The sequence below is a fragment of the Falco rusticolus genome, chromosome 7 (assembly GCF_015220075.1).
Source record: "Falco rusticolus isolate bFalRus1 chromosome 7, bFalRus1.pri, whole genome shotgun sequence".
Lineage (NCBI taxonomy): Eukaryota > Metazoa > Chordata > Aves > Falconiformes > Falconidae > Falco > Falco rusticolus.
In genome coordinates, this window is record NC_051193.1 from 40,735,070 (window position 1) to 40,762,591 (window position 27,522).

Genomic DNA, 27,522 nt, shown 5'->3' on the forward strand with positions numbered 1-27,522 from the left:
TGCGGTCTTGCTCTTCAACCCACAGTGCCTGGCCAGCACGCACAGTGGGAGGGTGACGAAGACATGGAAACTGCAATAGCTCAGGCAAAAATGAGTCATAAGAAAGCAGCCTGTTTTATTCAATCCCAGAAATGTTCTCACTCACTCAAAATTAATTTAAATCCACCATTTTGCAGTGGTCTACTTTGTTTCTGAGCTTGGGGATGAGGCTGCTGGCAGTTCCAGTAGTGTATTTTGTTTGGGACACAGGCAGGCCTTGTTCACCCATGGGTTTGTCTGAACACAAACCAGTGCCATTTTGTATTATATATATATATACAATATATATAATATGAAGTCTGGCATTATCATTAACGCATATATTACTTTAAATTATTTCCAGATTGCTGGCTGTTTAGATTTAGCTGTACTTACCATGCTGTATGTTTTTGACAGCATTTCAAGTGTTTAGTTCTTGCAGCAGTCATTTTTCTCTTTAGATAAACAGATCTTCCTGTTCCATACAGATTAAAATCTGCTAATTTTTCCATAATCATGTGCTTTGATCCCATAGAAAAATTCTTATTTCAATCAACAACTTAGTATTTAAAATTAACATTGTCCTAACTACTTTTTTAAATTCCAATGAATCTCACTTTCACCATATAAATATCTCATTAGCACCATCCTAGTGATAATGTTTTGAAAGATATATCTGAGAACTCTTATGTTTTGGGGAATCAGTCCTTCAGCAGTTCTTCTAAAGGGGGCAAAAGATACTGTGCAAGGAGCATACTTGTTAAGTACTGGCAAATGACTTCATTTCTAGTAAATACTTGACTTTAAAAGTTCATTAGTTTAAAAGCTGTGTGCTTAAATTGTGTGCTCCCAGGTTGCACACAATTGCTTACTCAGAGGCATTTGACTGATGGTCAAATAAGATTTTAACACTGGTTTTGTAAGGGGGGTGGGGGTGGGAGGGAATTGTATATGCAGAAAAACCCTACATACAAACATGGAAACAGTTGTGTGGAAGAGGAAAGGTTACAGACTTGGAGACTCTTCAGGTTTGTAGGACTGTAGGACTCTTCAGGATGTGGGATTCCTGCAGAAGACAAGTTGTCCCACCTCTGGCATGGATCCTTGCTTGGAAATGCCCCTCTCTCACACTGATTCCCCAGGGAATTGCAGGGCTTTTAGCTTAAGGTGTCCCAAAGGCAGATGGAGGTTCACTGCAATGCATCCTCTCTGCTGGTGTGAGACACACTTCTGAGTCCCAACACGTCTGCAGAGCCCATGTTGCGGCCATGTGCTCTAGAAGGGCTTGAGGATCTCTTTCCGAGTATCTCTGGCTTCAGGGGCTGGGCAGAGGATGTTGGATGGTGGAACCACCACAGCTTGCAGAGAGCACTGGAAGCACAGTCTCTGCGGTCTCTAACAGCCTTGTCTTCCATCCACCGCTCCGTGTCCCTGAGTACACGCTGGCACCTTGCTTTCATTGCTGAGCCTCTTCTGATGTGTCACCTGTAATCCCTTTGGGACAGAGGTATTAGCCTTTTAACCGTAGGGCACTTCCGAGCGCAGGGTGCTGTGAAAGCCCTCTGTGTGAGCGGCTTAACACATTGGGGTCCTGGTAATGACAGTGGCCCTCGGGAGCTGCTGTGTGACAGACTGCGCACAAACAGGGAGAGCTGCTGCCAGCCAGCCGGGGAACATGGGCGATTTCTTACCAGGGTTGTGATACCAAACCAAAATTAAGCAGCACAGCTGGCGTGTTAAGAATCACAAGGAAGAATTACTTGGGAATAATCTACGGAGCAAAACTAATTTGCTGAATATATTTGGCAGTTAGTTGGGAATAACCACACCTTTGAGCAAATGAGATTATCTGTACAAAATATATGACCCACAAAAGAGGAACAATTTATCAGATGTATTATTCACTCTGAATTGTTCACTGATCTCTAGCCAAGAGGCAGATACCACAGAGGTTTATTAGTCAATATATCAATGCTGTGACTGGCACCCAGTATGGAGGGATCGTACAGTCTGTAGAGGACAAGTGGAAGATAATTAAATACATAAATTTTAGTCTCCAGAGACTGTGAGACTAATGCTGTTGGCTTGCAGTGCTTTTTTGTTGGCTGGCTGATGGTGAAACTCTTAGGGAGCTGAGGAAAGCTGAAACCCAGCCTACTTCAACAGCTGGGCACAAGTTGACCAGATGTAGGTTGCTGGTAAGCCTGCAGGTACCTTTCCAGGGCAATTTCCAAAGCAGATTCCCTGGCTCTGAAGAAACTATGTTGAAATTGTAGAGCAGAGGTGTTTAACCTGTGACTTCCCAGACTAAAGAGTCTGTGAATGGCAACTAGGAAAAAGAAGCCTCTTGTCATTAAGTTTAAAGTCACTAAATCTCTGTAGAGACAGTTGAAGGGGTATATATTAGAAAAGTTTGAAAGTCACTCTCTGCAGTGCTTATTAACTGAATTATCAGTTTTTTACTGTCCTTTCAAGTGTTTCCTCATTGCCTAGAGGCAAGAAACTAAGTGTCTTTGAACCTGAGATGTTATCTTTAAAAGGGATAGAGACAGCCTTACTCCCCAGGGGGGCTAAGTGAATAAGTGCTCTAAAGATTGTTGGATACCTCAATAATGTGGGCAGTGAAGATAAAAATCTAAACCAGACAGACATCTAATACTACTGTGGCTCGCTGGTAAAAAGGAATTCTAGAGCAGTACCGAAACCTGCATTTTACATGATCTCATTGAATCATGGTAGACCAGTCTGTCTTCCAGAGTGACCTGGCAGTGCAGAAGTGTGCGTGTGGAGTGTGTGGAGTGGGGAGAGATTGATAATTACAAGTACTCACCTATACTTTTTACTTCCAAATTACTTGAAGATCAAAATGTATATCAAAAAATATGCTGTAGTTAGTTCTACTGTCATTCTTGATACTAAAAGGGGAGATAGCCCTAGGACCAAAGTCTGCCTTACTTGCACATGATGATTCTATTCAGATACAGAACTATTTTAAAGTTTTGGTCCCTTTTTTAGGAAATGGCTTTTTAGACCTGGGAATTACGTATTTTCCACAGCAGTCTTAGAAAGCAAAAAGATAGCCATATGCACTGGCTCTCAACCAGAGCCTGAAATTAATCTTTAAACAAATGGTTGGAAAAAATTAGGCTTTTTTGAGAGTTAACCTGTACAGAACATGTCTGCTTTTCAGTGTTTTGTATCAAATAGAGAATTGTCGGGTGTGATCATGTTGTGGCACAATGTCTTGCGTTAGCTAGAGGTGTCCTATGGATTGTGTTGTAAGGGAAAGGAAATGGTTATGATATGCATGAGTGCTGTATGTGCTCATGATGTTAGCATTTGTTGGTTGAAGGGGATGCTTGTGACTAGGATATGGCTGTGTTTATTAAAAAAACCCACTATTTATTCTCTAGCTCATTAATTAGGGCAAACAATTGCTGACTGTCATAAACAGTCACTGAACACAGCACAGGAAGAGGCTGTGTTGGAAGATGGCCAAGTTGTCAGGATTAATGTTTTGAGCTTCTAAAAGATTATGCTGGAAGTAACACCACCTTTTATTTGAAACCTTGAGGGCTTCTGCACCTACTCAGGCAGTTTTACTCAGTTCTGTGTGGGTGTGGCTACCCTGGAGGCTTTCAGTCCTTCCGCTGGTAAAGCATCAGCTACTAGTGACATGCTTCAAAATAGCTCCTCCTGGAGCAGAGCAAGAATATCCAGCTTTGGAAAGACACTGGTCAGTGCTTTGCCCCTGGCCTGTGCCAACAACTGACCCTCTGTTCCAGCCTGAGGCAGCTGGGTCAGAGTTCCCAGCTCTGCTCCTTCTCAGAGCCCTCTTGACAGTATCCAGGGAAGATGAAAAGTTATTAAATTATCTCAGATACAACTCCCAGAACCAAAATTGCTTCCACACTCATGCATTTGTATAAAATGTGACACAGACCAGTGTGAGTTTTTTAAATCCTTTTTTTTTTTTCTCATGTTCAAACCCAGAACCAAATGGAAAGGTTTATGAAAAGTTTGAAGTATTTCAATAATTTGAAAGTGGTCTCCCTAATGGTGAGTGATGTGAATTTCCTGGATCATTTTTGTACTTTTATTTTTGTAAGAACTGGGTTCTGGAAACTAGTCAAGTAATACATGAATATGGGAGTCCAAGACCTATTGAAAGCATTTGAAAGCCTGTGTTCTGTAAGTGTAGGGTTTAAAAAAATGTGTAACATGGGAGTGGTTGTGAGAAACATTTTAAGAAGGTTTTTTAAAACAGGAAAAAAGGAGCATGACTTGGCAGAGAGAAAATAGTATGTTAGGGGAACATGGCAAAATAATTGGATAATCCTAACAAAAAGACACTGCACTTGCAAAATAACTTTAAAAGATCTCAGTAGTGCATTACAAATATTAAGTAAGTAACTCTCACAATACTCTAGTGAGAGTTACTAGAGGCACTGGAAAGATTGCTGAAGTAACTGTACTTAAGGAAGAAGTGCTCAGAGAAATTTGGCCCTGCAAGTGCTGGGTGGATCATGTAGAAGATGACCTGTGCCTTTCACTGTGTCAGGGTCTGCCATGGAGACCCAGGCGCATCCCTGCCCCTCTGTGGCGCTGCTACCATTCCAGTGGCTCCAAGAGCTATAATGCAGAGCAGTCAGCTAATTAATTTATGTGCTTTTTCAGCAAGACTACTCCAAGACCACAGTTGATACAAGGCTGCCTCTGTACCTCTTCATCCCATCCCAGCCCAGCATAAACCGGTCAGAGCTCAGGAGCTGAGCATGTTTCATAAGCAAAACCTGTCTTGCTGTTGCTTTGGATCCCATTAATTCGTGATGGGGTATTCTGCCTGCGGCCCATGGGCAAGCTAGAGGGACAGTGTGTGTGCCCCAGCACCCTGCCAGCTGCCCCTCCTCCTCAAGGAGTTTGGGAACAGGTGATGGGTCACAATCCTCTGAGTTCCCATCCTCCTGTCCTGGATACGAGCGGGAGAGAGGGGTCATGCTGATCTGAGGCAGGTGTGTGTTGCTACAGGAGTTTGTCTTTCTTCCCAAGGTGCAGATATCCTGTGCCCAAGCCACGGACAGCCCAGTACAAGCCCTGCTTGTGCTGCAGGCGTGCAGTGGGTCTGGCAGAGCCGCTGGGCAGGGGTTGAGGCATCATGGCCTCTGTGGCACTGAAACATGTGTGCCTACCCAGGTGCTGCCGACTGGTGTTTTGGGGGCCATGGAGAGCGATTCAGAGAAGGTAGGAAGGCTGGTGTTGTGGGAGAGGTTCAGCTAAAGGATTCTGGAGCTAATTTGTGTCTTACTTTCCTGTTTCTGTTCTATATAGCCTCTGGACATGCTGCAGGAGCTGTCCCGGGTCAGCGGTGTTTGGCACCCTGAAATATGCTTCTTCCTTACCTCTACTAAGTGACAGTGTTATTGCATTTGGACTTGTTTTTGCTCAGCTTCACATTATCTATGCCAGAATTTCTTATGCATAGTTATTACCCTCATTTAGTAACATATGTATAGAGATGCTAAATGCTTTCTGCAGTATAAATACGCCTTCCACTGTATGAATTAATACACCGATTCAAGTGGTATTAAAATGAAGAGCTGTTTTGAACAGCTACCTGCATTTGAAAATTATGATGATGGAAATATTTTTGTACTAATTGCTCAGAGGACTGCACCTGTGATTAAGGGGAGGCTTTCTGTGGCGCAGTGGGATCCTAGCGACTGAGCCCGTGGCCTGGGACAGGGGCTGTCGCACCACGGTACAGGTAGCCCTAACGGTCTGCTGCTGTTGCAGGATGGTGTGTGAATGCTGGCTTCGCACAGCTGAACCCCTCATGTCTGTTCCAGGAGCTGCTATGTCTCCTTTGTATTTCTTGTACTGATCAGAGCCTTGAATTTCATGTCCAGAAGTATTGCTCAATCATTTAGTCCCAATGATGCTGCAGAAATGGGGTAAATACTGTTAATTCATTAACATTCATGCAGCAGTCATTTATAGAATCATTTAGGTTGGAAAAGACCTGTATGATTATGAAAGTCCACATCTATGCATTTTTTAAACACTTCCAGGGATGGTGATTCCACCACATCCCTGGGAAGCTTGTTCCAATGTTTGACCACCCTTTCTGTGAAGAAGTTTTTCCTAATATCAAATCTAAACCTCTCCTGGTACAACTTGAGATTGTTTCCTCTCGTCCTATCGCTTGGAAGAAGAGACCAACACCCGCCTTGCTGCAGCCTCCTTTCAGGTAGCTGCAGAGAGCAATAAGATACCTCCTGAGCCTCCTCCAGACAAACATCCCCAGTTCCCTCAGCTGCTCCGCACAGGACTTGTTCACTAGACCTTTCACCATCTTCGTCGCCCTTCCCTGAACACGCTCCAGCACCTCTACGTCCCTCTTGTAGTGAGAGACCTAAACCTTGACACAGGATTCGAGGTGTGGCCTCACCAGTGCTGAGTATAGGGGGACGGTCACTGCCCTGGTCCTGCTGGCCACACTGTTTCAGATACAAGCCAGGATGCTGTTGGCTGCCTTGGCCACCTGGGCACACTGCTGGCTTGTGTTCAGCCAGCTGTCAACCAGCACCCCAGGCCCTTTTCCACCAGGCAGCTCTCCAGCCGCTCTGGCCCAGCCTGTAGTGCTGCATGGGGCAGTTGTTACTCATATATCCCGGCTTTAGGAGTGTTTGCAAAAAAATAACAGATCTTGCCAAATTTCTGATAGTCAACAGCTCTTCCTCCCAAGCAGGCAAGAAGTCAGAAGACATACTTTTTCCTTGCATGCCTGGGAAGGCTCCCAAAAGGCTCTGGCACACCACAGCTGGCTCCGGCACACCACAGCTGGCTCCAGAACACCACAACCGATTGTTTCAGCCAGGGTGTGTCTGCCTGCTGTGGGGGAAGGAGGGAGGACAGGACACAGTCGATCTCGAGAGGCAGCCCAAATCCACCTCAGGTATTGCAGGTCATAACTACCATGTAATCTGCCTGGGCACTGGGTCAGAGTCTGTGCAAAATGTAATCGTCTTTATGGTGCTAGGTGTAGGAGTTACTTGGTCAAAATCGGTCAGTGATGTTATGCAGGCCATAGGAGCAGCAACATGTTTCTCTTCCTTTGCAAGCTGGTGATCTTAATATTGAATTAACATTTTTTCATGGTTTTGTGTGTTGGCTGCTTACATGGAACGCCTGTGTGTGTGGCGTGGGTTTGTGTATCTGTGGGTTTTGGACAGAAAAGCCTTGTGCTCACAGGAGAGCAGCATGAGGTCAGAGTGTGAGTGGGGGTTTGTTCAACGACAGTAGGTTTTCCACCGCTGGTTAACCATGTTTGGTTGCCCTCTACTTTTTGTAAGAAATAGGACTAGGGTAATGTAACATTCTGTACAGGCTACTCCATGACTGGAGACCTGAAGCCAATTTTAAATACGATATGGATGTTGCCAGGAATAGAAACCTGTCCCAGGAAATTAATGCCGCTCCTCATCAGAGTCTTTCCAGCAAATGTACTGTGAGTTTTTGTTTCACAATAGTATAACTGGAATGGCCACAGCTTACGCTCATGCATTCAGAAACTATTTGCCTAGAAATGTATGTATGTAACAAGGAAAGTTTAGGGGACAGTCCCTCTACAGCTACTGGATATAATGAGAATGTTAACGTGAAAATGAGTTGATCATTCAGCTATAAAGAGATGTGTGCTCTTTTCTGAGGGTTGGATTGTTATAGTTCAGAAACATCAGCTCTGGGCCAGTAATAGTTGGCAAAGGATACAACTGTCTAGCAGTCCACTGAGAATAACATTACTCCTATAGCTGGCTTCATCCTTATGTCTCTAACTATTGTAAGTCAATTCCTTTAGCTTTGATTACATATCCTGTCATATTTTTTACATTTGAGAGAGAGAGTAGCTGTGTCATATCACAACACTCTCACTACATCCAGTACATCTTGTTCTATTCTTTAATCTTTTTGAGGTGAGGTCACACTTTTTAAAACTGCCCTCTGGCTCTGAGAGTTACAGCTTTGGGTTCTGCCCTGTCTGACATCTCTCACTTAGGGAGGAATTCACTCTCCCATGCAAGTGCAGCTCCGCTTGTCTGCGCATGGAGGCCTGACCCAGCCTCTGCTCCAGTAATGCTGGTGGGTGATGCAGTAGCTGCTCTGTAGGTGCGGTTCTCTCACACTGTTTTGGGTCCTGTTGAGCAAAAAGCCTGCTGAAGGCTGAGAAGCAACCATTTAGACTTTCTGTGGCCTGACATCAGTGTTGTGCACATTAACATTTTGTTTCCTCTGGTCTAATGTGGAACAAGGTAAGCTGGGAGCTACAGGAGGGGACAGCTAAAATTGCGTGTATCCTTTTAGCTCATGAACAGGAACACACCAGCAGGATGGTGGGAAGCTTTCTGCCAGTGGGCAGAAGAAGGATGGCTCTCCCTTGTAAAGACTAAGCTGCTGAGAGTTAAAGTGGTTACAAAATGCCACTGGTCCAGATTCGCCAAGAGCTGTGCTCTGCCTCTCACACTGTGCACTTTCTTCCATGTGAATTGTTTCATGGAGACTGAGGGGCTGCTGTGGGATGAATTCTGCACAGCAAACTTGGGTTCAGTAATTAAGCCTCAAACTTTGCGCTGCAAGAATATTTCAGTGATGAATAACAAAGGGGAAGAACATTTTAATTCACAAGAGACACTGACTGCTTGGCTGGCAGTAGTTGTAGGATGTGATCCAAAACCATTTAATGTCAATGGCTATCTTTCTGTTCACTTCAGCGGAGCTGACCTACAGTGGGATTTGTTATGGTTCATCCTTATTAGTCAAGTTTAGGATGGCAGCGCCTAAGGGTGAGCGTAGGATGGCTCTTCTCTATTGTACAGGCACAAAGGAGGCCATCTGGGCAGCAGAGAATTCATGCTCTGAACACAGAAGACACAAGAGTACATCAACAGAGCAACCAACAACCATCATACCCTCCCACTGACTGGGAAGCAGCAATGAGAGAGGAAGGGGGAAATTAAAAGCTTGGAATAAAAGAGGTGGCAAAAGAAGAAATCCATCAGTGTTGATATTCCCATGTGGTGGCTTGTGAGTGGTTTGTCTTGGCAGTTGCTGGCCAGTTCCCATTGTCTGTGTATCCTGGATTCACTGCATGTGCAGTGAACCTCTCCATGGTCTCAGCAGAGCAAGTTAACTGAGGGCCTAAGCATCTGCTCCTGATCTCACCGGTTTTAAAGGGTTTGTATACCTCTGCGTTCAGCGTGCGCTGAAGTGTTTTGCTGGTCTGGTGGCAGGTACTCAATACATGTGCCTGGGAGGGCACTGGGAGAGTTTTGTACTGACTGGGCTCTGGGAAGAAGCAGAAAGTGTTTGTGACTGGTGTAGCCAATCTGGAATACACCACAAACACCAGATTAATCTCATTTGAAAACTCTGAATTAAATCTGCTTACTGAATGAAGCCTCCTACAGTTCCCCACCTTCTTTTTATTTCCTGGTATATTTTCATTTGGAAAAGCTGCAGTGTGAATGTGTTCTCTGTGCTGAACTGAATCGCGATACTGGTACATTTTTTGGTATTATTATTAAAAATGAAAGCCACAACATCATTAGATTTTCTCCCTTGCTCCTTTAGATTGCCTTGAATGTATTCCTGTTTAAGTTGTAAACAAAGCCTACTTACTTCCTTTCGTCATATCTTTTCAGCTTCTTCGAATGCAATGACTCAGCAGCTACAGGATGAATTTGACAGTAGCGTGGAGAATGCAGAAGCTTGGATGAAGGCCATCCAAGAGAAACTGAGGATCAATGACAACACCAAGGGACCTCGATCTGCCCTAGAAGCCAGACTAAGAGAGACCGAGGTAAGGGAAGAGTGATGGAGCGGTTCAGAGGTGGCTGTCACTGCTGGCATTGTTACAGCAGCTATTGCTGTGAACTCTGGAGTTTTCCACTCGGAAGCTGTCAGCTCCCCCTGCTTGCTGAAGTATTGGTCCTGTCTGGGTGGGTTTACATCAGTATTCTGATTTTTCCATCTGCAAAATGTTTACAGATGTCATAGAAAAAGGAAATTTGATATCACAGGCTTCCAAGCTTTTCAGATTGATTTGCAAAACTAGCAGCAGGTTTCACAAGTTAAAATGTTCATGCTTTCCTATGAGCATGCTCAAACCTGAAACAATTGAGTTGCTGCTTGCAATTACCAGATAGTGATTTGCAAAACTCCAGCATATAGTACAAGAGAATAAGATCACATTAGTGTTCTGTCTTCTGCAGGACTCTGGCACTGATAGAGAAAGATTGCATTGTCCTAGTAATGGGCTGTTGCAGAGTAATCACCTTGCCCTTTTCCACAAACCCTGACGATAACAGGGTTTACAGTTGCCCTTTATAATCTGTCTAACAAAAAGGTAAATGTTTTCATTTTTTTCTGGTCTTACTTAGTCTCGCATATAACACTTCTCACGGAGATCCCATTGCAGATTGTGCCTGCTGTCTTACTGTGATTTCACGTTCCTTACTTTAAAGTCTTATTAGATGTTATCTTGGTCTTGTAATCTCAAAGAGTGAAACACTCCTGTTTGCCCCATCTCTACGATTCATGATTAGAGGGAGTGGTGGTATTTTATGATTAACACTGAAACTATTTTTGTATTTATATTGCATTTAATTCCAACTAGTCTGTTCTTTGAATTAATTGGCCAAATCTTTCCCATCATTATTTACCCAAAAGTCTCTTTTTGTGTGTGTGTCTGCTTGTGTTTGGACTGCTGCTTCTGAAGTTTAACAACTCCAGAAAAATGTTGCAGGCTTACAGGGAGGATGAGGTAGTTTACATGATTGTACAGAAATGTCTTCAGCCTTTTTCCTTAACTGTGGCTCATTAGCGGCTGGATCTTGCTTCTGGCATAATATAAAGACTGTTCATGGAGTGATGGATGATGGCTAGACTTGCCTGTCAGTCATGAAAAACTGAACTATTTTGTCTTGGTCTAAGGATTTATTTCTGCCCTTGAATTATTTTCACCCATTCCTTTTGTCTGGGGAACTATAATATGTACACTCTCAAAAAACATTCAAGAAACACAAGAACTGAAGTAGGAAGAGTGGTAGTTTGGCAAAAGGGGTGCATTCAGGGCAGAGATAAGAAGATGTAAGTTTTAGAGGTTTGTGGTGATTTAATATGGCCTGAACTGAAGCCTGTTGACTTCTGTGGGCTTTGAAGGAGGTCTATAACTTGCAAAAATCATGTCAGAAAAATTTTTCAATTCAGACTTTGGAAATTCATCATTCTGAAGAATAAAAAGTGTCTGTTCTCTCTTCCTGTGTGCACATTATCCACCTCCTGCTCCATCATCCTGCCTCCTTTCTGGGCCTGGCTTTCCTGTCCAGCTCATGCGTCTTTGTGATGTGCTCACTGCTTCACCTATTGGCTGTTTTCAAATCCAGTGATCATTTTTCAGTTCCTTTTTTGCATCTGGCTTGATGGGGTTTTTTTATGCTTCCTTCCTGTGGTTTATTTTCTGTTAATGTGTTAATGAAAATGCCAGCCAAAGATAGCAATCATTTAACAAAACAGATTTGAAAAAGAAAACTGCCTGTACAGCCACTGCTTTCTCTCCAGCTGTTGTTTGCTTTCACTTGCTAGAAAAATGTCAGGCTTAGAATACAGCTTTACTCTTAAATTCTTCCTGCTGGGAATTTTATTTTCTTTCCCTGCCCTACCCTTTGCCCTGCTTTCCTGGATTCTTTTACACTTTTCACAGTGGATAGTTCATCCAAGCACCTGTTTGTATGTCACATGCAGATGTGCTATGTAACATGCCAAAGGAACAGTCTTTTCCCAGAATGCGAGACTAGAGATCCAAAGGCCTGTGATTTGGTCTCACCTTTGCAATAACTGACATGATTTTTTTGAACAAATCCCATAGGCCTGATCTTTGCAAAAGGAGTTGCTGATTTTGAGGCTCTCAGTATATTCATTATAGAAGCCTTCTCCTCCAAACTTGAAAGCCCGCAGTTTGCCAGGAGTTTGTGGAAGTACAGCAAGGAAAGTTAATCTGATGGTATCAAAAGTTTGGATAACGTGCTGCTGAAAACTGACTTGCAAATTGGGACGTAATTAATGTGTTACATTGTACAGAACTTGTGCTGATTTTCCATCTCTGGGTAGAGGAAGAGAGTCTACTTAAATTTAGATGGCTTAACTTTCCGTTCCTGGCATTCCAATTTGTGAAAGATATACATTTTCACCTATTCATAACTTAGCAGTTTAGGGTCAAAGCAAAATTTGGTAGCAGGCAGAAAATTCCACTAGTTAATTTCTCTTGGCTTGTTTTCTAAGCCAACTTTGATTTGCAGTAGGAAACCTTTGTAATTTGCTTCATGATTTCTTATAGCAGAGCTTAAAATTGAGATGTTGCAGTATACCCTGTGGAGATTGCCTCTACATTCTTTGACAGGTGGGGGAGAATGACTGGCATGTGGGAAAATAGTGCTGTAACTTTATTACAGCAGTGGAAACACAGCCACAGGTATTTGATAGAAGATGATCTGGGTTTTGTAGCTAACTTAAGTGGTTTTCAGCCACTACGTGGTTTTCAAATAAATTCAGTTCTTTGGGATGTTTAAGAATAAACAAATCTGAAGAAAATGTCATGTTTTCCTTTCAGGAGAAGTTTTGCAGCAGGTCTTCATGATACGTGGGTAAAAGCAAAGTTTGAGTTTAATCAATTACACTTGATTTCTTTTCATGCTTTCAGTCTCATTTGTTTTTCTTGTAGAAAATACGCGCACTGGAACCAGAAGGCAATTTGAAAATAGACTTGATTCTTGTGAAGGCAGATGCTGCTCTTCGCAGCGTCAGTGAGGATAAGAAGTGTGAGGTGCTGTCTAAACTGAAAGCCGTTAAAGCCTTGTGGGAAGAGACAGCCATATACATTACTCACTGTCACAGGTAAGACAAAGGTACCCTTTGCACAAGGCTGCTATTTCGTGTGTTGAGGCAGTTGTCTCATCCAGTGCTTCCATAAAGTGCTTCCTGCCTCTCCCTGCTGCCTGGATTGTTGACAGCAATCACTGCTAATCCCATTCCCATGAACACATTGGGGACAGTGTGGGGAGAGAGGGTCAGAGGGACCTCAGTGCTCTCTGCCTTCACAGCCCAGCCCACCTCATGGTCTGGAATGGTAAATTGGGCCAGGACAGGGACGTTGGTACAGAATGTTCACTCCCTGGAGCAGGGAGGACCTGGGAAGTTAATTTGGGCCCTCTGAAGTCAGAGCAGCTTAAAATTGCTCTTGCCCTTTGCTTTGAAGGCCTTTTGAGCTTGCCAATTCCCACTGTTCCCATCATAATTTCATCTAACTCCTCTCTTCTTGCTCTCCCCAACAGCCGTATTGAGTGGGTCTGGCTGTGCTGGAGTGAGTACCTGAAAGCCCAAGATGCGTTTTACGTGTGGATTCACAACATGAGGGTGACCTTGGAGCCTGACATTGAGTTGCAGCTTGGCTTAAAGGAGAAGCAGTGGCAGCTGAGCCATGCTCAGGTTCTGCTGAATGATGTCTTAAATCAGTCAGTCCTGCTGGAAAGACTGCTAGAGGAAGGTGCTTCCTTGTTCAGCAGGATAGGTGACCCCAGCGTTGATGAGGATGTTCAGAAGAAAATGAGTGTGGAATACGAAGGAATCAGGGAAGAAGCCCAGGTACACCTATAAAGAGTGGGAGGTGTTCAGATTTCACCAATATACAGTGTTGTTTGCTATCTGCTTCTTGAGTGATAGGGCTTCCCTGGTAGGACTGCAGAAAGAAACAGAGCGGAGGACCCGTTCTTTCCATCAGTGGACTGTTTGCAGCAGCCATCATCTCCCAAGCTAAGCTGCTGATTGGGATGCTCTTACACTGTGCTTTATAGTGTGTTGTTGTAAAGTAACTGCAAGCTGCTTGCTGTGACCTAGTGAACCTAAACCTTGGTTTAGGTGATCTCTATATAAAGTTGGAATTGTTCCTTGTCTTTCAGCACATTACTGATCCTTGTATAAAGACATGCAAAGTACTCATTCCCAGAGCCGGGGAGCATTGCATGCACCCTTGCTGGAGGAAGTAGCATTAGTTCAGATCCACAGCAGCACTCCCTGCCTGCAGAACTGGGAAACATAGAGGTGGGAGTGTGCTGTGGCCCAACGCTCTGCTCAACTAGCCAGTTCCAGTATCTGAAAGATCTTCACTGCATACAGATACTAATTTTTGCCTGATGCTAATTTTCCATCTTGAAAAGTTATTAAATAGGCAGGTGTAAGACATCCTAGTTCATCTTTCAATGCCAATGACCCCATTCCTGGGTAAAGATTTCAGATAAGGCTAATATGTGTCACTTCTAAAGCTCAGGTAAAGACAGGATTGGACCATGTGTCATGGCTGAGGGGCAGACATCTGCAGCTGGGCGGAAGAATTCAGTTTCTTATTAGCGTATATCAATAGAAATGCTCAAAGGGATATTTGAAATATATACATATGGAGACACATCTATCCCAAACATATAGAGATGAAAATCTAGCCTTTGTCTCACAGTGGCTTCCAAGGGTTCCATAGGCTGGAATTACCTGGTGCAAATACAAATCCTTTTCATTACACTGGTTCTGCTATCTGCCTCTGTCATAATGTTGCTTTCTATCTGTTCCCACACTTACACCCCAATCCAGAACCGGAGCCTGACAGTGATGTATGCTTTCCCTCCCTGGGGGCTGTTGTACAAAGTTAACTTCAGATTACACTGGAAGAATCACAACATTAGGATGCTCATGCCATTGCTCTGCTTGCTCTACAAATACTTCTATTGTTTTAAAGAACAGCACCCTGAACCTCAGAAGTACAAAAAAACCAAAACAACCCCAAGCTGGCACCTTTCATAAGCATGAAATTCAGATAAAACTTCTGCTAATGAGTCTTTCCAAAAACCAGAGTGTATTTGGAAATTTTGTAACTGCAGCTGCCACAGAGAGGCTGTAAAGCCATCAACAGACTTGAGCCTCAGTGTTGATTTTTTTTTAAAATTTATTTCTTTTTAAAGGTAGATCTGTTCATTGCAAGGCAAATGGATTTATGAATAAGAAGGTTCCTGGGAATTCAGATGTTGTCTTTCTAGATTTCCATTTTAAATTCTCATTCACTCCCTTCTAAGGAAAACTTGTCTTTGGTTTTGAAGCAGGAGAGTCATTAGCTATTTTAATAGGCAGTTCTTTCAGACAAGTCATTTGAATAATCAGAGCCAGAATCTGACCTCTCTGAGACTGGTTTGACATAGTATAATTTCTCTAAATGACATGGATACATGCTGGTGTAAATGAGATCAGGAAGTGCCTTGTAGTACTTAGACAAAATATGTCTTTATGACTGCAGCCAACTGAGATGCTAGAAAAAGCTTTTCTTTGGCATTGGTTAGAAATACCACATTTCATAGAAGGATGGAGTGAGAGAATACAGCTAAGAAATCCCTCTTTCAGGAGGTGTGGAACAAGGAAGGGAGTTGGGAAGCCTTGGATTTTGCAGCTGAAGTAAGTAGAGTTCGTTAGCTAATGCCAAGGTTACAGGCACCTTGGGAATCATGTTGGCAAGTATTAACACTAGTTAGAGAAGCCCTGCCACCTCTTCCAACAGGAGGGAGAAATGAATGAAAGGGACGTGGGAGTTGTAAGGGGATTGCTCCGGCCCCTCACATGATGAGAGGCCAGGCTAAATGTGACTTGCAGATGCCAACTGAATGCCTGAGCTGCCTCCCAGAGGAGGCTCTCTGGTGTTTGCAGATTGCACTTGTGTTTGAAGAGCATTTTTAGATCCCGTGCAGTTGTCTGGCTCTATCAGAAGGCAAACTCTTGGACAGTGTTTCTTAAATGGTTTGTCTGTGACTGTGCTTGTCTGGTATGAGCAAATGGTGGGGTTTTTTTTCCTAGTGCTAACATGTGTCCTTATCATTCTCAAATTTTAAAAGCACATAATTTTCTTTTAATTACATTGGCAGGAATATTTTTAGATGTGGCAGCCATTTCCTATATGGTTTCCCTTGGTAAAATAACAACATGCAGAGGTAGACGGTTGTGAGTTTTAGCATAAATGATGACTGAAGATGAAAAAAAAGTTCTGATATACGGTAGGTTGATACTTAGTCAAATATATCAAATATGTCTGAGTACATCAAATGAATTTCAGTTCATGTTGTCTTTGGTAACTGAAACCTAGATATTTATAATGCCAACCATCACATACCCAAGAGCTAAGACTAAAAGCTCCAGGAAGGGCTACAAGAGTTTTCTGTACCCAACCTGAGATTCCACAGAGGGATTTAAAGCAGGAACTTGCTTTATCTGCTCTAGATTGCCTTCCAGAGGAGGCTTGTTTGCCTTTGCTGCCTGTAAGGGGAGCTTAGGGGAGAGGGTTTCTTATGCCTCTGTCTACCCTCCTTGGGTACCCAGGGCTCACTGTATTTTGCCCAGACACACCTCTTCCTCTGCAGCCCATGGCAAACCCATTCTTTTCCGGTTGCTGCTGTCACTCTTTCCAGGGCCACGTCCTTGCCTAATGTCTTCTCGCATTAACCAAGTGCATGTGGAGATTGACTTTAACATTGTCCTGCTCCCAGAACAGCTAACCTAACAGAAGCAAGTGATACGATATTTTCCATCATTAGTTTTCCTGCCGAACCTCTGGGGAGGAGTGGGGCAGGCAGGTCTTTGTAAGCCTTTTGTTTGACAGCTAGCACAGTCTGTCCACATCCAGGGAATCTCTTCCTTGACCTCACGGACCAGCAGGAGTATCAAAAATGTGCTCTCCTTTGTTTTGGCTGGATAGCCCGGCCAGGGGTGGGTCATTTAAACTTCCTTCTTAACCCTCTATATAGTAGTGTAAGACTTCTGATTTTAATAATAGCCCCAGTTTGTTATTCTGACATGTTTGGAGCTTCTGTCGGTGCAACAAATTAGCCTGATTGCCTGGAATCAATAGGCTTGGGCTGACTTGTTTGACTTTGACATTTGGCCCATTTATGCTGCTATAAGATTGCATTCTTCATCTCTAACTTGAGGTCAAGGTGAGAATCATTTAAGCTGTCTACACCTCTGCAGATTTGAGAATCAAGGCAAGGGGATTTAGTGAACAAGTGAGGTGTTCTGCTGGATACATCTTGGCCGTGGAAGTCTGCAGTCATCATTCTGCTTTTTGGTCTCATCCAAACCCATGTTTGCATAGGTGGTGCTATTAAAGATCCTGCCCTAATAAGTGGGCAGCATTTTGTCCTCCAAGGGAAGCAGTTGTCCCTTAGCTGACCCATTTTTTTCCCAAATCGAGACAACTAACTTTAGGGGAGTTGCTCTTGATTTGCACAAGTCAGCAGAGATTACTGTGGCAGTGTGGAAACCAGACTGGTGTTGTGGCACCTGGAGAATGGTGGCTTTGTACTGCACCAGGAACCTAACCGGTCGCAAAGGTGAAGGGCAAAGTCCCAGAGGGATCACCACTCCACAGCACACGTGAGGTTCCGTCTGACTGATGCTCATGCCACCTTTCTGCTGGCCTCGCTGGAGAAAGGCTGACCGGACGGTGATGGCCCACTGCCACCTCAGGCAGGTTGACGGGTGTGAGGACATGCCCAGAGCCTCGCACAGACAAGGGGAACACAGAGAGGACTTTGAAACTCTGCCCACCATTGCAGCTATCATCCTACTCTGTGGAGGACAGCTGGGATGAAGCTCTGCTCAGAGGCATGGGATATGTCCCATGTTACGCAAAATGAAGCTCAGCCTGTTGGCTGTGACAGCAAAGCCTTTCAAGGGTGCTGCAAGCCCTAAATGGATCGCGCAACGAGTATGGTTTTTTCTAGTGTAACCATAGGGTACATCAATAGATCTCCATGCCAAGTGGTGAAAAGCAGGAAAAAAGTCAGTCTGTTGTTGTAGGAAATAATACTTAGGTTGGATATTATACTGGTGAAACAACTGGGCAGGATTCTTTGGGATTTGTGTAAAATTTCCATCAGCAAGGCCTAAACTTCAGCTGGCAAACAGGCATAGTCTAAGCAAATGTGCCCCTGCCCCATTGTGAGGGGTGCCAGGCTGGGTCAGTGGGGGGCAGCTTAGGATGTGCCGGTCGCTGTAAGTTCAGGGACTGTCGGTTGTAGGGTGCATGCACAGTAACTCAGAAAATGAAACCTGCTTCCCGTAGGCTCAAATTTGCTTCCGAGGTCTCTGATAGTTTGTGATCTGCTAATTGAGTAGGTAGGAAAGTTCCTGAGCTACATGATTGAAGGTTATAGTCACTTTTGGTACAGCCTGCTTAAATAACGAACACTTTAAAACAATGCCCCTAGTGCAGCCTCTTTTATTCTGGTTTTGATCAGCTGATCTGTTGTGTGCTTATCTTTATTTTTAAGCAGCACAGGGAACATAACTGCTTGTCTGCCAAAGTAAAAACCACAAGCAGACTTCTGTCCCTTCTCTTTTTCTAATGAAAGATTAGGAAGTTTTGGAAAGGAGAGTCTAGAAATTTCACTGGAGAGGATCTTGCAGTTTGTCTCCTCAGAGGCTTGCCATTGAGAGCCTGCAGCATGACCCAGGTGGGGACAAGCCTTTATGTCCTTCCGTGTTCTGTTTCTTGAGGTGAACTGTGAATTCCTGTGGAGGCCAAGCACTATCGGGGCTCGTGGAAAGGGACTCTTGTTTATATGACTTCTGGGTTACATTGTAAAGGAAAAAGAGCCAGATAAGCACTGTCCTCAGCTTCTGATGTCTCTTGTTACAGAGAAGAGTGAAACTGCTTGAAAAGATAACCAAGGAACATGAGCAGTACAGCACTAATGTCAGCCAGTTTCAATCGTGGCTGGATGGTGTAAGAGAAAGATTAAACTGCATTGCAGAAGCAACCAAGTCTTCAGCAGAGGACAAGTTAAAGTCATTGAAGGTCTGTAAACAATTCTAACAAAGAGCTAGGATTGTATGTTCTTCATGCCTGTATATGCTTCTCAAACTGCACAAGGGTGTACTTCAGAAAAGAATTGCACGAACAAAATAAGGTGGTGATTGCTAGGTCCTAAAACTGTTAGTACATTTGGTTCTCCCAACTGTAGCGTAAGTCACAGCCTGGTCTGTTATTTTCCTTAAAGCCTGATTTCCTACCTTTATGTGATTCTTTGAGAGTCTTGTTCTTTAAGCTTGTTTAAACAAATTGTATTTGGTAAACATAATACAAATAGAGCCTGAAGGCTCACAGGTTTTGAGAGTTTAGAACTGGTGATAAAAATACCAGTTTTGAGAACAGTATCTGATATTTTGGTGCCACTGCTTAAACTGTTTAGCTTTAAATGTCCCGGAGATATGACTTATTATTTCATAGTGCCTACAGCTCCTCTTTTCTTTGTCAGGGACCTCAGGTGACAAGTATTTATGAGTGCCAGTATTTTCAGAATCATGGCAGTTAGTATCACTCAGAAGACAATCAAATCACCAACCCTGGCTTCTGGTCACTTGAAAAAATATGTATATTAAAATAAGAAGTGAAGAACAAAATATTTACGAACGGGGGAGCTGGTCTTTTTTTCCTACTGCTTTCAGCTTTTTTCCCCAGCTTCTCATTCCTGCAGCTAATCTTTATTTAACTTCTTTGTGTAGGAAATTGCCAAAACCATTAGAAGTGGAGGAAAGGAGTGGAAGCGCCTTGAAAATCAGTGTGCAGAGGTGATTCATAATACCTCCCCACTCGGAGCTGAGAGAATGAAGGATGAACTCGAAGACCTAAGAAAAGCCTTGGAGAAGTTGAAACTGCTGAGTAGTGAGGAGGAGGAGAGATTGCTCAAGATCCAACAGTCAGAAAGTGCCTATAACTCCCAAGTCAGACAATTAGAAGCAGATGTCCAGGAGTTGAGAAAAGATCTACAGAGACTAGAAAATTATCTGGACTCTGGGGAAGGGGAGAAGACTGAAGATGAGTTCGTAACTCTGTGGAGAAAATGCAATGTAAGTTGTTACCCTTTGTATACCTAAAATCTTGAGTTCAAAGGGACCATATGCAAAAAGAGCACCACCGTACAGAGTAAACAACACAAGTTTCTCTGCTTAAAAAGAAGCGGGAAAATAATGCCTCACTTTATATACAGATACATGCATACATACACATGCACGCACAAATACACGTATTTCTGGGGTATTTGGTAAGACCATTTCTATATTATATCCTTCATCTGTGTAAGGTGGGTACCTGTATTCCTTTACCAGCAGAGACATCTTCATTCCTAAGGAGTCCCAAGTTTGTAGCAATCCAGTATTTACACTAAAATCAATCTGTTGCGAAAATGAGTGCAGAAGGTTTGTCACAAATAAAGCAGATAAGAATCTTTACCACTCATTTCCTCTTAAGGGCTGATTTTGCATTTATTATCTCTTCTCAAAATGCCTTTAATTGCTGTTTGTGTATCTAGAGCTCAGCAGGACTAGCTGGGGAACGTATATGCAAAAAAGATCCACAAAATAGAGGCTGGTTCAATCCAGCTACATTTGCATGTTTTTTTGTTGGTTTTGTTTCCCTATGTCACCCTAGAATTAACATTCTGTCTATGTGAGTCTTTGAGAAAGAGCTGTTCATGCAAACAGATGCAGTTAAGACTGCTCCAAAAATGCATCTCGTTATGTACTGCAGTCAGTGAACTAAAACTGGGTCTGTTTGTGATTCACTCTGTTCAAACAGTGAACCCTGCAGATCAGATGCAGAGGCTGGGCAGTGTGAGGAGAGGAGAGAAAGCCTGCAGGAACAAAACTGTTCCCGAGAATGTTTTCTGCTTTAGTGAAGTCTATATTCCTTAAAACCAGGAAAAAAGGCAGCAGAAAGGGGACTTGTGAACACCCTGAGACACAGCCTTATCTCTTCATTTCATGTGCCAGACACTACATAAGGTGTAACCTGTTCATTATTTTTATGATCAAGGCAACGAGAAAAGCTCTGGCTGCAGAAGAGTCCAAGGTTGAGAGGCTGAAGGCTCAGCTTAAGGAGCTGCTACGGTTTTCCCAAGATGTGCAGCCACACACTGAGAGTGTTGTCTCCACAATACAGCTGTATCAAAGGTAGTGGGAAGCCTGATTATGCCGGGGGTGGTGGGGGGAATATTTTCTCAGATATTGAAGGGATTGACAGAGGTCTAAGAAAAAAGTGATATGCCATCTGATTGTAGGTGACAGGCAGAAAAGAAAGGCTTTTGCTAATTGCATCCGCCTCCGCATTTCAGTAAACCCGTAATTTTAGCCATTTGCTAGGAGCTGTAGGCTGCTGGCCATTTTCAAGCAACAATCTGACATCGTTAATGCTGTGTATGGTTTGCAGAAAATTAGATTGTTGGCAACTAGTTTGATCTTCTTTGCATTTTATAATAATAATTTATGTATTTTGCTTGCCTTTCATGACAGCAACTAGAAAATCAGGACAGGAGCTGTAGTAGTAAACGGTTCAGAAGAATTATGGCCCTCCCTTGTTGAATTTGTTGTGGTGACTCACCAGCCTTAGCAATTATTTGGCAGAGTTTATTCCCCTTCTTCTGGCAACATATACTCATGATTCCTGTTTTCAACTTGCCTTGGGTTGGAAACTCTGAAAGTTCAGCCTCTCCCCAGACTTCAGTGTTTCCGTTTCCAGGCTGCCTGGAATCAGGAAGTAAAGGAGCTGCAGCAAATTTTGCAAACTAGAAGAAAGGATTTGTTTGGTTCTTTTTTTTTTTTTAAGGAAAAAGAAAGGTCAGTGTTTTTACTATATCCAAGCTTCTTTTCCTCCGTCCAGTGCATGGTATGCTGTCCTGCTGGAAGGGTTTTAGTTCATTATGGGAAAGGATTTCAGTTTAAAAACTAACAAGTAAACAATATTGAAAGAGAAGCAGAGAATGCAGGGGACTTGTCTCTCAGGAGAAAATGGCAGCTGCTCTTTTGCCAGCTTCTCTCCAAAGCTTCTTTGCGAAGTCTGGCAGCTTCACGCTGAGCCTGGCAGGGGCAGCAGAGCAAATGGCGAAGGACGTGTAATGTCAGAACTTTCTATTTGCGGAGATTTTGGCCTTTGCAAGCTTCCCTTTGTTTAGCTCTGTAACGTCCCAGCGACACAGGTAAGGTTATTCTTTCTGTATTTATAGAAAGGCAGTATTAATCTTGATTGGCATTGCTCTTGCCTGCCCGTCTTGTGAATTTGCAGGATACTGTTCTCATATGAACATATAGTTTGGGCTGCTTTCTGCCATATAAAATAGGATTCTGCAAACTGGGAGGTCAGGAAAGCTGAGAAAAACAGGAGGCAGCTGCATGGGGTGTATCACTGCTAGGCCTTGTTACTCAGCTGTATTTTGGATGAGCCTTTATAATAGAAGCCTAGATATTTAATGGATGTGTGCTGATTTTATTTTATTTTCAGTACCTATGCACACACATAGCTGTGCGTGTATGTGTATACATATATATAAATACAAAGCTTTTATCAGAATCACCTATATATATTAATATAAATACAAGTGGTTTTGCAAAATTTTAAAAATTTATATCTGAAAAAATGTATTTTGGTAGGTAACATAGGGTGATCAAAGATTTCTTAACGCAATTTTTTAAACAAACAAAGACTTGACAATATGTAAAACAACAGAGGCAACTCCAGTTAAATTCTAGACGCTCTTGGCTTGTTCCTCCCATCAGTCAGTGAGACTGTGCCAATAACAGGATTTGTTAAATCATGCTGGTAATAGCAGCCAAAAAAGATTGCATTAGACAGGGAGGCTGCTGGCTGCTAGAAAGGCACAGTAATTCCTGATCCACAGTTGCACTAGAGACGAATGTGTCCCGTGGTGTCTAAATAAAGTTTTGTTGGATGTCTCTGACTGACAGAGCAGCTGTCAGTACGCAACACCAGGCTCAGAGAGTAAAAAAAGGCTGAGGCTTTTGTGTAGGATACAGTTTACACACAAGTGTTGTGTTAATTCATGCCTTGTGTTTGGACTTGGATTTCTTCATAACCCTTCTCTCTGCTGTCGCTTTATCCTTGCAGTGTTAGAAGCAAGGCATCTAAAATGAGCACTGATACAGAAACCCAGCTGAGAAGACTCTTCCAAAATCCTCTGCAAGATTTTGAACAGTGGAAGCCATCAGTCCAAATGCTCCTGAAGACTCCTGAGCCAGCACTGGCTCACATTGAGGTAGCAAACCTGTTACTAAATTCAGAAACTGATATTTGGTTTGTGTTTGCCCAAGCTATGCCGGCAGCTGCCTGAATACAGCTGCTGGACATCAGCAGCTGGAACTGCCTTTCCAGTACGGCAGGAAACCTCGCATATGGAGGTCAATGCTTAGCTCCAAGTGTAGCAGAATGTCTTACTTTCTGCCCTCCGTTTGGTTAACAGAAGTTGTCAACTGACTAGGCTGAATTAAAGTGCTAGATATCTTTAACAGTGATGCTAATATTGTTTAGCATTAGCCCAGATCTCCCTGGACAGGAAGCCTGTGGATTCTGTTAAGAAGTGTGTAGTAGCATAGTCATGGGATTATAATGGATGATTTCTGCATGTGCAGCGGGTGCAGCATGTGCAGCAAGGTGTGTTTGTTGCTTAGTCATCCATGTCATCTCCAGAATAAATGTGTCTGTGAACAGGGATGGAGTTTATCCTCGGAATGAGCATTCAAGCTGTCCTTTCTGTTGGTTGTTTAGGCCTCTGCTCTGCACAGACAACTCTTTCCATAGCACAGCTTTCCTCTATTTCTGTTCACAAAATGGATGCAGCCCTGATGCTTCTAACATTATCAGGAAGACTTTTCCTTTAACTGGGCACTGTCCAGGTACCTTCTGTTACCCCTTGTCAGCCCAGCATGCTGTTTTTACCTGACTTTGTCATACTGGTTTGGTTGTGTGATTTGTGTGAGAATAATATGGTTATATGATTTTTAAATTTTTGTTATGATTTCACTGGAAGAATTTTTATCTTGTAGGCTGCTCTAGTTGAAAGCTCCCAGTTCAAAGAGAAGTTGATGACATTACAGCTGAAGAAAGATTTGCTAAACAGTGTCCTTGGTGAGGAAAAAGCAGAGTCTTTCCTGCAAGAAGTGGCTGAAGCTTCAAAGGAGAGAGAAATTCTACACAAAGGTCTGCTGCAAAGCAAGAGCAAACTCCAGGTGAGCCTCAAAGCCCATATACAGTCTTTACCTGTGACAAAAACAGTGATCAGTCTTTAACTAAGCCAGTTTTATAGATGTAAATTTAGTACTAACTAGCTGTGCCCAATCCTTGTCCTAGGTTGGTCAAATATTCAAATAAATTTGTGGTCTGTTGCATAGTGTAGCTTGGGGTTTGTTCTGAGTCTGAACTAGACATTGACAAAAGATAATGCCAAGGGATATATGTTAAATGCTGGAATCTTTTTCTTCTTTCTCTGTCTAGAACTTGATATCGCAACATAAGGATTTTGACGCTGGTTTCACACCTTTGCAGAAGAAATTATCTGCCATTAAAGCCAAATTAGATCTAGAGAAGGAACCACGGCCTGACCTCTTGGGTAAGAAGACACAACTTCAGAGACTCCAGGTACATTACACTAATGTTTGACCGTGATATCCCTAGTTAACTGTGGTCCTGTTTTGTTCATACTTTATCAACATTAGGAATTCAGTACCTTGTCCCCTCAATTGATTGTATATTAGATAATTTCATTTGGTCCACTTCATATCATGGAGTAAATGAAATCAAAGCAATGCAGCTGAAGAAATGGCAACTGAGCTTGAGAGAAGGAGCAAGCAGCTGAAAGCTGTTGGTGCCACACCTTCTTGGGCTAGTTTTACTGCTAAAGAAAATTTATCCTGATACTTCCCACTAGGAGTGAAACTGCACAAGATGACATGAGCCAATCTAACTCCCTTCAAAAGCAGGGACTTCCCATTGTCCCACCACCTGCGTCCCATCCTGCTCTTTCGTCACTGCTTTGACATGTGCTGGATTTACTTCACAGGCTGATTGAGCTGGCCAAGATAAGAAAAAAGTAACAGAAAAAGATGATAATTTTCCACTTGGTTAGTGTTTGAACTGATTCAGCAAACGGTTCAACATGCAGTAAAGCCTGCTCAAGGCAAGCAGTGAGACTACATAGCTGGGAGAGGGGAGAGAAGAGCAGGAGGGGAAGAGAGAGGGGCTGTGACTCTTCCTTTTTGCCATGGTGACCTACAGTGATACCTATATAAGCTGTATGGTGCCACTTCACCCTTGGTGACCACAGGGGTGTTGTCACCATAGTTTTCTTTATAGTACTTAGCTGATTATACTATGTCTCCTCTGGCAGCTTCTCAGCAACTTACCTTCTTTGTTATCAACTGGTAGCACGTAAGGACATCCAACCATTTCTTTTGGAAACATTTACTCCTAGATATCAAAACAATTAATTTTCTTAATGACAGTGATTGTTCCTGTTTTCTGTCCTCACACTGTTAAATGAAGCTTTAGTGTATGTTTTGTGGAAATCCATTCCATATCTAGCACATCACCCATACGGAATCTGTCTTTACCTCTGCAGATGATCCAAGATGACTTGGCAGAGCTTGCAATTCAAATGGAGGACGTAGAGAAGCTTGTTCAGTCAAATACAACACACAGACATGAAATGAACCAACTTTCATCTGACTCTCAGGCTCTGAAGAGATCATTGGAGGTAACATAAGGAAGAGTTTTTAGTTGCTTGAGGAATTGTCAGTTGCCACTATTTAAAAACGTTTAAAAACATCTTTGAGATTGTAAGCTTTAAGTGACACATATTTTCATTTCAGGGGAAGAAGGCATAGAATTTTTATGACTTTGACAACTTCTTCCAGGATTGTCTGACTATCTGTAGTGTGATTTCCTTTTGAAATAGGATACCATCCACACAGATTTTATAATTATATAAATTTCTGGAGTGGGCCTGAAATTTCTGACCAAAAGACCTCATAATTATATTATCATGGAAGTGCTTGGTGGTCTTCCCAGATTCCTGCATAGTGTTTTTGTACCAAACCATCTCGGTTTTTATAGTTTTGTAACCTAAAAGTTAATGAGAGAAAAGTGTTGCAATTGCCTAAGTACTTGTTTTGACCTGAGGCATTTTGTAGCTTGTAAACATAGCTATAAAAGGACCTTCCAAAGCAGTCTAAGAAGAAGAGCTTTATAAAATTACCTTAGTTACGCAGGTCACCATAAAAATACATATGATATTTTGTTACCCTAATATAGGCTGTGGAATTCTAGTTTCAGTCTCAATAATCCTATTTATTGCTGAACTGGCCTTTTGGAAAAAAAAAAAAGCGTACAGTCAGTTCTGCTTGAGGGAGTGTAAGATGTATTTAATATTGACTGGGGTGTAAAAAATCCAAACATATTCTTTATTCTGTTTCAGCTGAAAATGAAGGGAGCTATTCTAATACTTAATGCCCCCCACCCTTCATGTGGCTGAATTCAGGTCTGCACGAGCTTGTAGATGTTTTCTATGCAACTGATGCTAAAGGACAAAGTTCTTTTGTGTCTCACTGACAGTTGCTTTTTTCCTTGTTGCCCATTGATTCTGTGCCAGTAGTCACAGTGTTTGATCCAGTAATAAAACTGCTTTTTGTATGTGTTCAGTTGCTGATATACTTTTGTCATTTGTAGATGATGATACAGCAGAGTGAAGAGCGTATTCAGAAGCATTGGGCATATAATGACAAACTCTCAGACCTTCAGCAGTGGATTTCAGCAACCACGGAGAAGATTGTCTCCTACCAGGATGCTGATGGAGAGCAGAACACTGAGGGCAGGGTGGCAGACCTTGAGGTGAGAAAAGCATCTTATTGTAAGATGTTAATTAGTCACTTTGCAGCATTCAGACATTAAGGACAGGGGTTTTCTGGTGAGGGTTTCCCGACTGGGAAGAACACTGATGGTTTGTTCCTCCTGTGATAACTGTTTGGTTGCTGCTCCATCCCTGCTTTGCCCTGTGTTGTGGGCTGTGGAGCTAGGTAAAAGACAAGAACAGTGAGAAATGGCTAAGAGTTGTTGAGATGGATAAAGTATTACCAAAGGACAGGCAGTTTTAAGAAGAGCTCTTCCTGCCAGGGCCATCCCTCTGGACAATACTTATCTTTGCCTGCATGCGGTCATCGATACATTGAACGTTATTACCCTGTTAGCTAACCTTATGCTGTGTTGAACTGAGCTGTGCCACAGCTACTAGCTTTTCCCTGTGTAGCAGTATTTTGCACGCTAGGTTCACTCTGGCAGGTTACTTCAGCTGAAAGTTTTGGCCTTCATACAGGAGACAAAGATATCTCATGGGAAGGCTACAGAAGGGGTGCGTTGACAGCTTGTGCCCTTTACGTTTTGCCATCAGCTCTTTTACCTATGTTGGCTCTTTGCAAGAATCCACAGCATTTTTTTTTCTGGCTAGTGCTAACAGAACCAGCATAGTCCTGGACTGAACATGGCCTTCATTCTGATACAGCCTGTGCTTTACCCAGGATACCTAG

General features: G+C 42.9%; 1 protein-coding gene across 8 annotated transcripts in view; it reads left to right on the top strand.

The window, feature by feature from the left end:
* The window catches only part of SYNE3 (spectrin repeat containing nuclear envelope family member 3), an 82,749-nt gene that overhangs the window by 30,183 nt on the left and 25,044 nt on the right, over positions 1–27,522 (top strand). For 6 of the 8 annotated variants that reach the window (XM_037394778.1, XM_037394777.1, XM_037394781.1 and 3 more), the window contains 11 exons: positions 9,717–9,874; positions 12,794–12,966; positions 13,404–13,713; positions 18,797–18,955; positions 19,663–20,007; positions 20,972–21,108; positions 23,057–23,204; positions 23,992–24,174; positions 24,440–24,583; positions 25,563–25,697; positions 26,669–26,830. In XM_037394778.1, the coding sequence (XP_037250675.1) occupies positions 9,731–9,874; positions 12,794–12,966; positions 13,404–13,713; positions 18,797–18,955; positions 19,663–20,007; positions 20,972–21,108; positions 23,057–23,204; positions 23,992–24,174; positions 24,440–24,583; positions 25,563–25,697; positions 26,669–26,830 (2,040 nt within the window). In that variant the 5' untranslated portion in view covers positions 9,717–9,730. Of the gene's footprint in view, positions 1–6,773; positions 6,974–9,716; positions 9,875–12,793; positions 12,967–13,403; positions 13,714–18,796; positions 18,956–19,662; positions 20,008–20,971; positions 21,109–23,056; positions 23,205–23,991; positions 24,175–24,439; positions 24,584–25,562; positions 25,698–26,668; positions 26,831–27,522 lie in introns of those variants that run through there. The other 2 variants (XM_037394774.1, XM_037394775.1) reach the window with 1 other exon arrangement.